Raw genomic sequence first — 14926 nt, forward strand, 5'->3', positions numbered from 1 at the left:
GATAATTGGAAGCAGATTGCAAAAGAGTATCGAAATGACCCTATAGGGGTAGCGAAAAAATTTGAGATACTGGTAAAAAGCCAGGATCCTGACTGGAATGATATAGATGTAATCCTGGATGCATTAACAGAGACAGAAAAACAATTGGTTATAAAAACTGCTTGTACTCAGGTAAATGCTCAGATTACTGCAGGGGCGATAGAGGGGAGGGTTGAAGATCATATTCCCCTTACAGCTCCAAATTGGGATTATGATGATGATGAAAATCATGCGTCTTTGAAAAGATATCAGAATTGGATTAAATATGGGCTTGAAAAGGCTGTTCCTAAAGCGGTAAATTGGTCGGTGCTGTTTGAAATAAGACAGGGGCCGAGGAAGTCACCGACAGAGTTTCTGGATAAGCTCAGAGAAGCTATGCGAAAACGCACCACACTGGATCCTTCCTCAGAGGAAAGAAAATTACAGCTTGCAAATTCCTTTGTGGGGCAATCATCGGAGGATATCAGGTGAAAGCTTCAAAAGTTATCTGTGACCGAAATAAGAGATATGGAAAAGTTACTGGAAGTGGCTTGGAAAGTATACAGGAATAGAGAACAAGTTAAAGAAAAGAAATTAGGAAAGGTCATAACAACAGCTACAATTGCAGCATTGGGACAAGTGAATGAGGGATATAGTGGAATGAGAGGCAGAGGTCATGGCCGAGGAATGGGAATGAGAGGCAGAGGGGGGGACTATAGGAGAACTCCCTTAGTCAGGATCAATGTGCAAACTGCAAAGGATTTGGACACTGGAAGTGGGAATGTCCACAGAGAAAACAGCAAACTCAATTGACCACTGAATTGGAATTAGATTGACGGGGACCTGGGGAATCTACCCTAGCGGATCCACTGGTTAAAATCAAGCTAGGGGCCACAGAAAAGGAAGTGGAATTTCTTATAGATACTGGGGCAACTTATTCAGTTCTGAATCAAGATATGACACTAAAAGGAAAAGAGTCTGCAATGGTTGTGGGAGCTACTGGCCGTCAGGAAAAAGCATTCTTTCTAAAACCTTTAAGATATAAGATAGGAAAACAAATTAGGGGTACGTAAATTTCTATATATGCCAAATTCACCCAAATCATTATTGGGAAGAGATTTATTAGAACATTTGGAGGCAATCATAACTTTCAAAAGAGGTGAAATAGAACTAAAAGTAAAAGAGGACCAATTAATTGAAGCTATAAGTGTGTCATTAATTCAACAGGAAATCGAGAAGTCCAATTCACCCGAAGTAGAAGAAATCCTCAATCAGGTACATCCAGGAGTTTGGGCATCAGAAATTCCAGGTAAGGCAAAAAATGCTTTGGCCTATTAAAATAGAAATAAAAAGGGGGGCCTGCCCAGTTTGAATAAAACAGTATCATTTAAGAATACAAGATAGAAGGGGAATTAAAGGAATAATTGATAATTTTTTAAGATATGGTGTATTAGTGGAATGTGAATCGGAACACAACACCCCCATTTTACCAGTAAAAAAAGCAGATGGGAAAAGCTATAGGCTAGTTCAAGATTTAAGAGCAATAAATAAAATACTAGAAGATATTCACCCTGTGGTGGCTAATCCATATACTTTATTGACCAAACTAAAACTAAATCAGAAATGGTTTGCCGTCCTGGATTTAAAGGACGCTTTCTTTTGCTTGCCATTAGCCAAAGAAAGCCAAAATTTATTTGCTTTTGAATGGGAAAATCCTGACACAGGAAGAAAAACCCAATTAATTTGGACGGTATTACCTCAGGGGTTTAAAAACAATCCAACAATTTTTGGAAATCAGTTAGCATGAGAACTAGAATCCTGGAAGCCACCTACTCAGACGGGGACTCTGTTACAATACGTGGATGACCTGTTAATTGCTACAGAAACAAAGGAAGAATGTATCCAGTGGACAGTGGAATTACTGAATTTTCTGGGACTGAATGGTTATCGGGTATCCAGACAAAAGGCCCAACTAATCCAAACCCGAGTTTCCTACCTAGGATATGAAATAACAGGAGGACAGAGAGAACTTGGAATTGCCAGAAAAGAAGCCATTTGCCAGACTCCACGACCGTCAACCGTCAAGGAGCTCCGGACATTCCTGGGAATGACTGGATGGTGCAGACTTTGGATCCATGATTATGGTGTTCTGGTAAGACCACCATATGAACTGTTGAAGGGAAACCCTCCCTCTTTAAAATGGACTGATAAAGCAGAGGAAGCTTTTAAAAATTTAATGAGAGCTCCAGCTCTGGAACTTCAGGATGTGACTAAACCATTTTGGCTATATTCCTACGAAAAACAAGGAATAGCCTTGGGGGTCCTTGCTCAGAAACTAGGACCATACAGAAGGACAGTGGCGTATTTTTCAAAACAACTGGATGAAGCGAGCAAAGGATGGCCCAGATGCCTAAGGGCTGTGGCAGCAGTCATCATGAATATTGAAGAGGCTCACAAATTCACCTTGGGACAGAAGATTACTGTGCTAGTGTCCCATGTGGTATCAGCAGTCCTAGAACAGAAAGGATCCCACTGGTTATCTCCTTCACGTTTTTTAAAATACCAGGCCACCCTTGTGGAACAGGATGATATAGAAATTGTGGTCACTAATGTTGTGAATCCAGCATCCTTTTTGCAGGAACAATCCACAGAACCACTAACACATGACTGCTTGGCCACAATAGAGACTGTATATTCGAGCCGACCAGACTTGAAAGAAAAACCTCTGGAAGGTGCTGATTCTTGGTTCACTGATGGCAGTAGCTTTGTGAAAAATGGTGAACGAAAGGCAGGATATGCCGTTACCACCACTTCACAGGTAATAGAAGCTAAACCTTTACCTGCGAACACCTCTGCCCAGAAGGCAGAAATAATAGCATTAACGAGAGCCGTGGAACTGGCTAAAGATCAAAGGATAAATATTTGGACTGATTCTAAATACGCATTTGTTGTGGTACATGCACATGGGGCTATCTGGAAAGAACGAGGACTTTTGAACACACAAGGGAAATAGATTAAACATGCTGCAGAAATTCTACAATTACTGGAAGCTGTTCAGCTACCTGAAGAAGTAGCTATTATGTACTGTAAGGGACATCAAGGTGACTCTGATCAGGAAATTGGAAATAATTTGGCTGATTTTGAAGCCAAACGAGCAGCTGAACAATCTCAAATCACGTCCTTAATCCCTGACGGCAAATTAATAATTGAGAAATCTAAACCTAGATATTCAAAAGAGGATAGAAAATTGATTGAGGATCTAAAGGGAGAGGAAAATAAAGAGGATTGGGTTCAAATACCTGATGGGCAAATTGTAATCCCCTATAACCAACTCTGGAAGTTAGATCAGGAAGAACATAATAAAATTCATTGGGGTAGCAACTCTTTACATAAATATTTAGACAAACAAATTGAAGGAAGAAATCTATACACCACAGTTCAATTAGTGACAAAACAATGTCAGCTATGTCTTAAGAATAATCCTAAAACTGAAAATAGAAATCAAATTGGGACAATTGGGAGAGGAAGTTATCCGGAACAGCAGTGGCAAACAGATTTTTCTGAATTACCAAGAAAAGGAGGCTATCGATACTTGTTGGTGTTAACGGATACTTTTTCAGGATGGCCAGAAGCATTCCCTTGTAGGATAAATAATGCAAGACAGGTGATTAAGACATTATTAAATGAAATAATACCTCGTTTTGGGGTACCAGCGACAATATCTTCTGACCGACATTCACACTTCAGTGCAAAATTGTTACGAGAAATTAGCAAAAAAATTAGAAATGGACTGGCAACTCCATGTTCCATATAGGCCTCAGGCCAGTGGGCAAGTACAAAAGATGAACCATCTGATTAAACAACAGATTAGTAAAATATGTCAGGAAACAAATTTATATTGGTAACAAGCTTCACCACTGGCTCTATTAAGAATTCAAACTAAACCTCGGTCAAAAGAAGAGGTTAGCCCATTTGAGATTTTGTATGGAAGACCTTATCAGTCCCAGTTTAAAGGAGAAAGTCTTCAGGAAGTGGGGGAAGGCTATCTCCGACAGTTTTTGATCAATCTGGGAAAACAGTTGGAGGAGATAAATAAGAGAATAGTAAGGACAAGAGCAAGAGGTTTGGATTATCCGATTCACCCTTTCAGATCTGGAGACTGGGTTTATGTTAAGAATTTTTCAGGAGATCCTCTGCACGAGAAGTGGAGTGGACCGTACCAGATATTACTGACCACCTTTACAGCAGTGAAGATAAAGGAACAACCTGCTTGGATACATTATTCAAGAGTAAAGAAAGCACCAGAGCCATGGAAAACATGGCAGATCGAACCTTCAGGACCCTTACGTATGAGATTGCGTCGATCATGATTTGGACTTATGTGATAACTGGCGCGCAAGCTTGGGACCAGAATTTATACCTGAAATTAGTGCAGAATGTTACTAATATTTTTAATCGTAGTGACTGTTGGGTATGTGCACTGTTGCCTAAATCAGGAGAAAGCCTGGATCTCCCATTGATTGGAATTCCAATTCCTAACACTGTCTCATGGACAAATTTGTGGGTGAACACTAGCAATCTGTATCTGAAGGAAAGTTTAAAATTTGGAATAGTTAATCCTAATCCAAGTAATAAATATTACACCTGTGCACAAAGATGTATTACACCAGGAACAAAGGTAGGAAATCATGCTTGTTCAAATGCCACAGATGTAGGTCACCATTCAAACTGCAATCATACTATTAATATAGATGGTATCATAGTTCAGTGGTGGCCTGTTCCTAAAGGGAAAGGATGGTATTGGTTATGTGGAGAGAATGCTTATAAGACTCCACCCACCAACTGGAAGGGAGCATGCACCTTAAGTGCTGTAATACCCAATTTTACTATTATCGACAGGTATCCTTCCGGGACCTGGATTAGAAGTTTTGCTAAACAGATTAAGCGAGGATTTAACCCTATTATTGAACGGCACACTGCATTTCGTAGTTTTGTAAGAGGACTAATTCCATCTTTGGGAGTAAGTGAATTAGAAAAAGCAAATGTAAATATCTCAGCAACTATAGAGGAAATGGAAAATAAAAACACTGATATAATCCAGGCGGAACAACAGGAGATAACTAGCCTGTCTAAAGTGTTATTACAAAACCGAATGGCTCTAGACATGTGTCCTGGGTTGAGCAGCAGCAGTCAGTTTTCTCCTTCTTAGGAGCTAGTGCAGTGCTGTGTTTTGATCTTTTGGCCTGGGAACAGTGCTGATAACGCCGATGTTTTCAGTTGCTGCTCGAATGTTTGGTCTGGCCAAGGACCTTCTGAGCCTCATGCTCTGCCAGGGAGGAGGGGAGGCTGGGAGGAAGCAGAGACAGGACACCTGACCCAAACTAGCCAAAGAGGTATTCCATACCACAGCACGTCATGCCCAGGATGTAACGGGGAGTGACCCGGAAGGGGTAGAGGGACTGCAGGGTTGGAGGAGGTATCGGTCGGTGCTTGGCTGGGGGAAGGGGGGCGAGTTATTGGTCGGCTGGTGTTGAGGTGTTGTATTCTTTCCTCTTGTTATTTCCTTTAGCACTATTATTATTGGTGGTAGCAGTAGTGATTTGTGTTATACCTTAGTTACTAAACTGTTCTTATCTCAACCCGTGGGAGTTGCATTCTTTTTGATTCTCCTCTCCGTCCCTCCAGAAGCAGGGGGAGGGCAAGAAGGGGGGGGAGTGAGTGGACGAGGTTTGTGGTTGGGTTCAAACCGCGACAGTTCTTTTTGGCGCCCAACGTGGGGCACGAAGGGTTGAGATAACGACGGAGATGATCAGATTAATAGTCGTCACAGTGCTGATTTATTGGCTCTCGAAGTTGTTTCTCTTGCTCTCAGAGCTTCAGAATGTAGTACATTACATAGAGCCGGTATTCCCTGTGTTCGTGTTTATCAAGTGTGGGGCTTGGGCTAAGGTTTTTGTTTCACTGTACTTTATGGCAATGGCTTGTAATACGGGTGGGCTCCAGCAGCAGGGAGAGATGGACGTGGCCGTGGACTTGTACCGGGCCGTCCCACTGCTCTTCACCGTCCTGGACCTTGTCCTCGCCTCCGTCTTCGTGAGGCTGCGGGGAGCCGAGGGGGAGCGGCCCCGGGAGCCGGCGGCGGCCGAAGCGGCCCGGGAGAGCGGCCCCGGGGACCAGGCGGCGGCGGGAGCGGGGCCCGAGGCCGGGAGGAAGGCGGCTGCTGAGCAGCGGGAGGAGGCGGCGAAGGAGCCGAGCCCCGCGGAGGAGCCGAGCCCCGCGGAGGAGCCGAGCCCAGCGGAGGAGCCGAGCCCAGCGGAGGAGCCGAGCCTCGTGGCGGCCGAGAGCGTCCCCCGGCAGCCGCCCGCAGAGCCCCCGGAGGATGCAGGAGTGCACACAGCATTTCCCAGCACGGCAGAGGAGGAAGAGCTGCACCCAGGAAGAGAGAAGCTGGTGGTGGGAGAGCCGGCAAGCACAGCAGCTGCACCAGCCCCAGGGACAAGTACAGCAGCATCGTTTGAGAGTTCTGAAGGGTTTGAATGGCCTTTGGGTACCCTCGAGACCTGCCTGCTGATTGTGATGGGGATCAGCATGTTGGCACACACACAGAGCGTGTTCTACCCATGGCCATTTTGTCTGATCTCAGAAGTCAAGCAGAGTCGGGTTTGCTTCTTGTCTGGGGTTAGACCACAATATGGGAGGACCAAGAGATCTTCCCCAAGGCTGGACAGCCATGAGTGGCAGGGTGTGTGGGACAGTATGAGCGAGTATCTGGTCTACTGGGCCCCTCCAGTGCTTTGGAAGCATTGGAGATGGAAGGCAGCTCTATGGAGTCCCCAGCAACAAGCTGCAGAAACTGCTGAAGGGGACAGTGAATTATTTTGAGCCTGGTGGGCCCATGGCACTTCAGGCCATCAGGGCAGAGATGCAACATAGAGATGGATTCATGATCGAGGGGTGGACTTAGCAATGGACACTATTGCCCAGGTTATTCATGAGTGTGAACACTGCACACAGACTCTCCTGCTCTAAGAGACTGTAACAAGAGATGGAGCCTGACATCATGGACCAGATGGACTCAGCAGCTTTATAGGTCCATGCACTAAGAAATGATCTTTTTCTCTGTGTATATGTAGATGTATATATATATGTAAGAGTGATGGCATATTGAAGATGTGGGATCTGAGCATGACGTGAATGGTATGGAATAAGGGGTGGATAATGTCCTGGGTTGAGCAGCAGCAGTCAGTTTTCTCCTTCTTAGGAGCTAGTGCAGTGCTGTGTTTTGATCTTTTGGCCTGGGAACAGTGCTGATAACGCTGATGTTTTCAGTTGCTGCTCGAATGTTTGGTCTGGCCAAGGACCTTCTGAGCCTCATGCTCTGCCAGGGAGGAGGGGAGGCTGGGAGGAAGCAGAGACAGGACACCTGACCCAAACTAGCCAAAGAGGTATTCCATACCACAGCACGTCATGCCCAGGATGTAACGGGGAGTGACCCGGAAGGGGTAGAGGGACTGCAGGGTTGGAGGAGGTATCGGTCGGTGCTTGGCTGGGGGAAGGGGGGTGAGTTATTGGTCGGCTGGTGTTGAGGTGTTGTATTCTTTCCTCTTGTTATTTCCTTTAGCACTATTATTATTGGTGGTAGCAGTAGTGATTTGTGTTATACCTTAGTTACTAAACTGTTCTTATCTCAACCCGTGGGAGTTGCATTCTTTTTGATTCTCCTCTCCGTCCCTCCAGAAGCAGGGGGAGGGCAAGAAGGGGGGGGAGTGAGTGGACGAGGTTTGTGGTTGGGTTCAAACCACGACAACATGTTACTGGCATCACAAGGAGGGGTTTGTTCCATAATCAGTGAAAGTTGTTGTTCCTATATAGACCAAAGTGGCAGAATTGAAACAGATCTGGAGGAAATTTGGAAACAAAGATATTTCATGAAATGGCCATGGATGACACCTCCTGGGGTTTTGAAGGGATATGGAAAAAGTTAATTTCGTGCTTACCTGATCTCTCCTGGTTGAGGCAACTGCTTGCAGGTATATTGGTGTCAATTATTTTAATATTGAGTACTTGTGGTATGATACAATGTTCCCTCTGGTGTTGTAAATGATCTATGTTAAATTATGAAGACTGGAAAAGGAATGAAATTAAGCACCAAGTAGAAACGGGAAATTATTTCAAAAAGACTTTTGATAGCAATGGTAATATATAAAATGTTGCAAAAGAATTTGTAAGAGTACAGAAAAAGGGGGGATTTGAGACAAGGGGGACACAAAATCACAAAATGGAATATATAAACCTTTAGAATCAGTTTTAAGTAATGTTAAGTTTGATGGCTTTGTAACAGTAGCAGTGGAAAATTACTAAAGTGCATTATACATAGAAAAAAATAGAATGCAGCTAGAGAACTCACTGAGCATTCTTGTACAAGATAAATTGTTATACTTGACACAGTTTTAAGAAAAACAGTCTAGAAGAACAGGACACAGGGATAAGGAGTATCTGGGAATGGCAGGTGTCCAGGATGGGCTACAGTTAAACTAACTGATAAATACGAGGAGAGGAGTCTCTGGTGCTAACGAACCAATTAAACTGGTATGAGCATCTACTGCGCGTGCTCCAAAGGCTGCCAGAAGTGATGAAGATTGTTGGAAGAAGTAAACGACCTTCAGAGACCACCACCACAATTCTGTACACATGCGGGGAGCTTCCTGGAAAATGATGTAATCAAAACGTAGCCTCATGAATATGTATGTATGCCCAGTGACTATAAAAGGACAGCGTGTGTGGCAACTGGGGAGACACACGTTAGGTGGAGCTATCTCCCGTGTCTCTCGGCGCCGCAATAAAGAATACCTGCTTGTCAGCTTGAAAACTTTGTTGGCAAGTTTGTTCCTGGAGTTTTCTCCAAATCAGAGTACAGTGGAGTTATTTGCTCTTCAAGCTGACCTGACCTGCATTCACCAAAAGCAATATCCTCTTTGAACACTCATGTGTTCCAGAAATCTGATACAACTGAAGAACATATTGTAAATGAAATTTAACGTTACAAATATTCAAAATCTATAGTAGTGAAGATCCATTTCATTTTCTCTTAGCAGTTGCTTCTGAACTCCTTTGAACTGCCCTGTAACTTCAAACCAGACACTCACTACTCTGCCTCCTTCCTCTCCCTTGAGATTATCACCTCAGCCACAGATTCAACTTTATTTTAAAAACATCGATATAATATGACATACGTGGAAATGCCAAAAAACACATAAGTAAAAGACTGAGCCTTAACATTCAGGAGAGGAGCACAACCTCTCTTGCCATCTCACCCCTTATATAGTAGGTGGGTTGGGGTGCTTCTGTTTTTTTGTTTGGGTTTTTTTTTTGTTTGTTTCTTTTGTTGTTTTTATCTTAAACATGAGCTTAATTCTAAAATCACATTCAACTGTACATTTTCTGAGGCTTCAGAAGCTGCGCCCCCCACCCTGCATTTTAAAAATAAAAAGAATCAAGGTTAAATAGAAATTATTAAATACAAGGTCCTTTTGGAGTCCACTATCAAAGGGTGGTTATCCAGGAATATTCATCTTCCTCTATCTTGATGGTTTTTTGTCTTTTTCTGTTTGTCCTCTGTTTTGGGTTTCAACACACAGACACATGCAGACACACCAGCAATTGCTTTGGGTAAGTCAGTTCCTTTGTACCACCTGTTTTTCTCCCTATCATAAACCTGGACTGTTTTGGAGAAGACCGTTTCTTCCCAGCTGTAGCCTCCGAGGATGTAAATCTTTCCTTCCCAAACTGCCACCCCTGACTCACTGTTTGCTTGCAGCAGAGGAGCAACTCTGGTCCACTGATTACATTGAGGACTGTAGGACTCCACATTCAGAATGTCAAAGCGAGCCATGGTTTCTATGTTGTCATCACTGCCACCAATGGAGTAGATGTTGTCCTGTAAGGTGCACATGCTGTGCCACCCTCGGGCAACAATCATTGGCCTCTTCTCTTCCCAAGCATCCGTGCGGTAGTCATAACATAGCAGATTTTTTCTATAGGGACCAATTTGGTAATCATGGCCTCCTGAAATGTACACAAATTCCTTGTAGACTGTTCCAGCATGGCCATAGGTAAATCTAGGACAGGCAACCAAAAATGATCTGGCTTAATGCTTACGGATTTCACCAAGACACAGTGTTCCAACAAGGATTGCTATTAAAGTACAATACAAACAGTAACTAAAGACAAAAGAATCCCTAACCCTGTTAGTTACCCAGTAACTATTCTCATCCATAGTGCTCCACCCTGCACTGCAGAATGCTAAAGGTATGACAGTCACTTTTTAAGGCATCCTCTACAGTGTGTCAAACAACACAAGTAACCCATCCTGCTCTAGGTGGCATGGTCTTCACTCCCATTTTCCTGCTCCAGTGCATGGGTTGGATCAGTCTGAGAGGGCCAGAGAGGAAAAAAAAAAAGTCCACATTCAGCAAGGGTTTCTATGACAGAAAGAGGAAATAATCATGATAGCTCTCAGACTTGAGAGTGGCTATTAACCAAGAAAACTACTGCTGCCTTCCCCTTTGACAGCTTCAGAATCATGAATCACATTTCTTACCCACTACTGTCCACAGCCCAGTGTATCTGCAGTCATGATACATGTAATTGTCCTTTTCATGAGTTATTCACTTGTTTTACCACTTCTCCTATTGTCCTGGTTCAGCTACAGCAGTCATTTTTCTCAGTCTTAGTAGTTAGTGAAGTGCTGTGTTTTTGACTTTCAGCCTGGGAACAATGCTGATAACACCAATGTTTTCAATTGCTGCTAAGTAATGTTTAGTCCTACCAAGGACTTTCTCGGTCTCATGCTCTACCAGGGAGGAGGGGAAGCCAGGAGGAAGCAGAGACAGGACACATAACCCAAACTAGGCAAAGGGGTATTCCATACCACAGCACATCATGCCCAGTTGTATAAACTGGGAGGAGTTACCCAAAAGGCCCAGATCACTGCTCGGTTGGGCTAGGTATCGGTTGGCAGGTGGTGGGCAATTGTATTCTTTTCCCTTGTTATTCCCCTTATCATTATTATTATTGGTGATAGCAGTAGTGGTTTTGTGTTATACCTTAGTTACTGGACTGTTCTTAACCTGTGGGAGTTACATTCTTTTGATTCTCCTCCCCATCCCTCCAGGGAGGAAGCGAGTAAGCAGCTGCGTGGTTCTGAGTTACCAGCTGGGTTTCAAACCACGACACCTATAAAGTTAATAACTTCTTTGGTCACTCCAAGACAAAGCAACAGACCTCAGTCAATCATACCTCAGAGTCCTCATGGAAGTCTAATGGAAGCACATAACTCATTCTCGGTTCTTCTTTTTGACATGACAGACCCTGAGCAATGCTCTCCAACTTTCACACCTGCTCTGGCAGGTGAAGTGTACATAGATGCTGCTCTACCTTATTTGTGGTCTCTTATGGACAAGAGCCATTAGCATGTCTCCAGTGGCACCCAGTCTGGTTGCTGGAGTCTTTGCTTCTCTATATGCACAGGGATGGGTCTTAAGAAGTAGACTACCTATCTGGGAAGTGGGATGAACAACTTGAATTCATCTCCTTTCTCAAACTGCACCAGATTTTAAACCCATATCTAACCAGCAAGCCACCTGGAGGATGTGCAGCGTGCTCCACTGTGGAGGTAGTGTCAGATAACAGATAGCTTTGAGGAGTCAGGAGAACAGTAAAATGACACTGGATCCAGCACAAAGCCTGCTGCTGACAGCAATCACATTACATTCAGCATTTTAAAAAATGACAGCAAGTTAAGAAAAACTTGAAAGACCTTTGTTGAAGTAGGTTAAATGTTTTCCTACACTAACTGGAAAGTGGAGTTCTGTACAGGTAAGCAAGCAAGACACTCTCAGAAGTACATGCATGCAGCCTAGCTTAGACAGCTACAGAAAAAGCTGATGCTTTTCTTTTTGCCACAATCAGTGGCTATGCCTAGTGAACAGCAATAGCTACAAGAATCATCTGAAAGAGGCAATCAAATCTGAAGAATCAAAATTGACCATCAATTTGTTATTTTTCAATGCAGGAATATTACTCATTGAAATATGCTGGAGGTGTTTCACTTTGCCTGACTTCTGAAAAGCTCATACAAAATTGCACATACCCTGCTTTGTTACTGTAAAAGTCTCTAAGGCTCAGTTTGGAGTTTCAGAAAGCAGGCATTCCTTATTGCAGCGCTGGGCACACATGCGAATCGTTTCGCAAAGGTGAGTGCAACCGATACTTGCCGACAGCGGCTATATATTTAGCATAGTCATGCATATTCATAAGGTTTCCAGGAATTATTTACATATTCATTAGATTTTCCAGGAACTACTTATAATATTTGCATCCTAATTACACATGTGCTTTCTTGCTGAGTGGGGGTCCCTGGCGGTCACTGATAATCTTCCTCACTGTATTTACTGAATGACCTCAGTGCTTGCGCACACTTGCAAGGTCCTAGTGCCGAGTTAACAGTTCACATATCCTTGCTTCTGTTCTGTTCCAGTCTCGCTCCATGCTGGGTGCCGCTCTGTTATCTTGAAGGCTGACATCCTTGGTTCTTATTTGCTGTCTTCCTACTTGTTATCAGTTCTGTGATGTTCCTTCCCCCATGAGCTGAACATTCTTTTCTCTCTATGTGCTAGTAAGTTAGAACAGTTTGGTCTATTCTACTAAGTTAAAGGTGCACACAGTCATCAGTTTAAGGTCTAGGGTTACAGCTTCATATTACTCATAGAATAGTTAGGGTTGGAAAGGACCTTAACATCATCTCGTTCCAACACCCCTGCCATGGGCAGGGACACCTCACACTAAACCACGTCACCCAAGACTCTATCCAACCTGTCCTTGAACACTGCCAGGGATGGAGCATTCACAACTACCTTGGCCAACCCATTCCAGTGCCTCACCACCCTCACAGTAAAGAGCTTCTTCCTTACATCTAACCTAAACTTCCCCTGTTTTAGTTTGAACCCGTTACCCCCTGTCACTACAGTCCCTAATGAAGAATCCCTCTCCAGCATCTTTGTAAGCCCCCTTCAGATACTGGAAGGCCACTAGTCAGTAAAAAAGTGTAGGAAGGGATGGGCACAGAAGAAAATATTCCTTCCTATTGCTATGTCTCTTCCCTTCTGTCCCACACCCCATCCTTTACATTTTGCTGGAGGAGATAAGAGCTCTGCAGATTCAGAAAATGTGATTAAAAGATTTAAAAAAAAATTAAAAATGGTATCAGAATAAACTTCCTTCTTTGTTTTGAATTCCTGTTTTGTGAAAAACACTGCCCTGAAAAACACAAAGTACTGGAGCTGCCTCTGGTAGAAGCGGAGCCTAATTTTGTGGTTGAAAGTTAGAGCAGGAACTGGAGTTGAAAACCTCAGCATGTGAAGCGTCACCAAGCCCCTCCATCAGGCTTGCTCTGTTCTACTTTCTGCAGGGGGGGAAGGGGGGGATTTGGTTGGGTTTTGTGGGGGTTCCCCCCCCCCCTTTTTTTTTTTGTTACTAGTTCTCAGCTTCCGGCATTAATGCCCTCCTCCTTTTCTGGATGTGCTATGGTGGATGCTTGTGGCCCCTGCACAGTTTGGGCCTGGGGTAAACAGCCCAGCTTCCCTGAAATCTTTTAGGTTACTGACAGTCTCCCGCAGCTCAGTCACCTGCTGCAGGAGGACCTCTACCAGAGCACACTGAGTGTGGCCCTGCCTATTGTGCACCCTTGCCTTAAGAGACAAGTGGCACCAACAATACTCCAAGGTCTGCACTGCAGCCTCCCCTCATCAGTTCTGTCTGGGTGCAGATGCTGGCTACTGCCAGGGCAGCCAGAGCAGAGCTGCCAGACCAAGCCATGGGCTTTAGACAAGTGCTCACCATCACACTCGACCACTCACTCTGCCTGCACGAACTGCCATGACACAACCTGCCTGCCCACACTGTTCACCATGCTCCTGGTTGCTCATGCTTGCTGAGGCACGTTTTAACCACTCAGGGCTGGCGCTGCCCCCTGTTAATCAGCTGCTCACATCAGCAGAGCTGCCGGCTCCTGGGCAAGTCCTGTCAAAGACTTCCTCAGTGGCTCTTGCCACTCAGAATTGAGGCACCTGGACGCTGTGTTTCCCCTTGCTCCAGTGTTGAAGACATTCTCTCTGGAGCTACTCACCTCGCCAAATGACCATTAGTGGCTGACGATGACTGGTTGTCATCTGCCACCACCCTTCCTGGTGCCGTCCCCTGACTTATATTGAGGAGGACTGGGGGAAGATTCAAAACCCTCCCCAGCAGAACCCCTGGCTACAGTTAGGTTGAGGAATGATAAGGTAAAATTTCTTGTAGAAACAGAAACTACTTATTCTGTTACAAATACTTCTAAATGGCAACTACGCAAACAAAGAGCTTCAGGCATTGGTGCCACAGGGTGGACAGGAACCCAGCCTTTCTTTAAATTTTAAAAAATGGCAAAGAGATGTTGACCCATCAAATTCTTTGCATGCCTGAGTGCCCCATGCTGCTATTGGATAAAGATATACTGAGTAAATTACATGCATAACTTAGGTTTAAAGAAGATTCAGATGCATGTTCCTGATGAAAAGGCTGTGGAGACACAAGTTTTTATGTTACAGAAACCAGCCACTGAGCTGGATAGACAAGATACGGAGAACATACCCCACAAGTATGGGCTGCTGGAGCACCAGGACAATCACAAAATGCAGAAGCAGTAACTATTCATCTGAAACCAAACATCAGACCACCAGTAAGACAGAAAAAATATCCTATAAAACTGGAAGCAAGAAGAGGACTCGAGACTCTAATAGAAAATTTTGTCAAACACTTTGGGACAAAATTAAACTGTATTTCTATTTCACATAGTAACAACCATACTGGA

The 14926-nt window shown here is 44.1% G+C and overlaps 1 protein-coding gene across 3 annotated transcripts in view; it reads right to left on the reverse strand.

The window, feature by feature from the left end:
• Positions 1 to 8184: 8184 nt before the first annotated feature.
• The window catches only part of LOC136004239 (kelch-like protein 36), a 55161-nt gene continuing 48419 nt past the window's right edge, over positions 8185 to 14926 (reverse strand). For all 3 annotated transcript variants that reach the window (XM_065660547.1, XM_065660549.1, XM_065660548.1), the window contains one exon: positions 8185 to 10136. In XM_065660547.1, coding sequence (XP_065516619.1) covers positions 9587 to 10136 — 550 coding nt within the window. In that variant the 3' untranslated portion in view covers positions 8185 to 9586. The remainder of the gene's footprint in view (positions 10137 to 14926) is intronic.

The sequence above is a fragment of the Lathamus discolor genome, chromosome W, assembly GCF_037157495.1.
Source record: "Lathamus discolor isolate bLatDis1 chromosome W, bLatDis1.hap1, whole genome shotgun sequence".
Taxonomy (NCBI): Eukaryota; Metazoa; Chordata; class Aves; order Psittaciformes; family Psittacidae; genus Lathamus; species Lathamus discolor.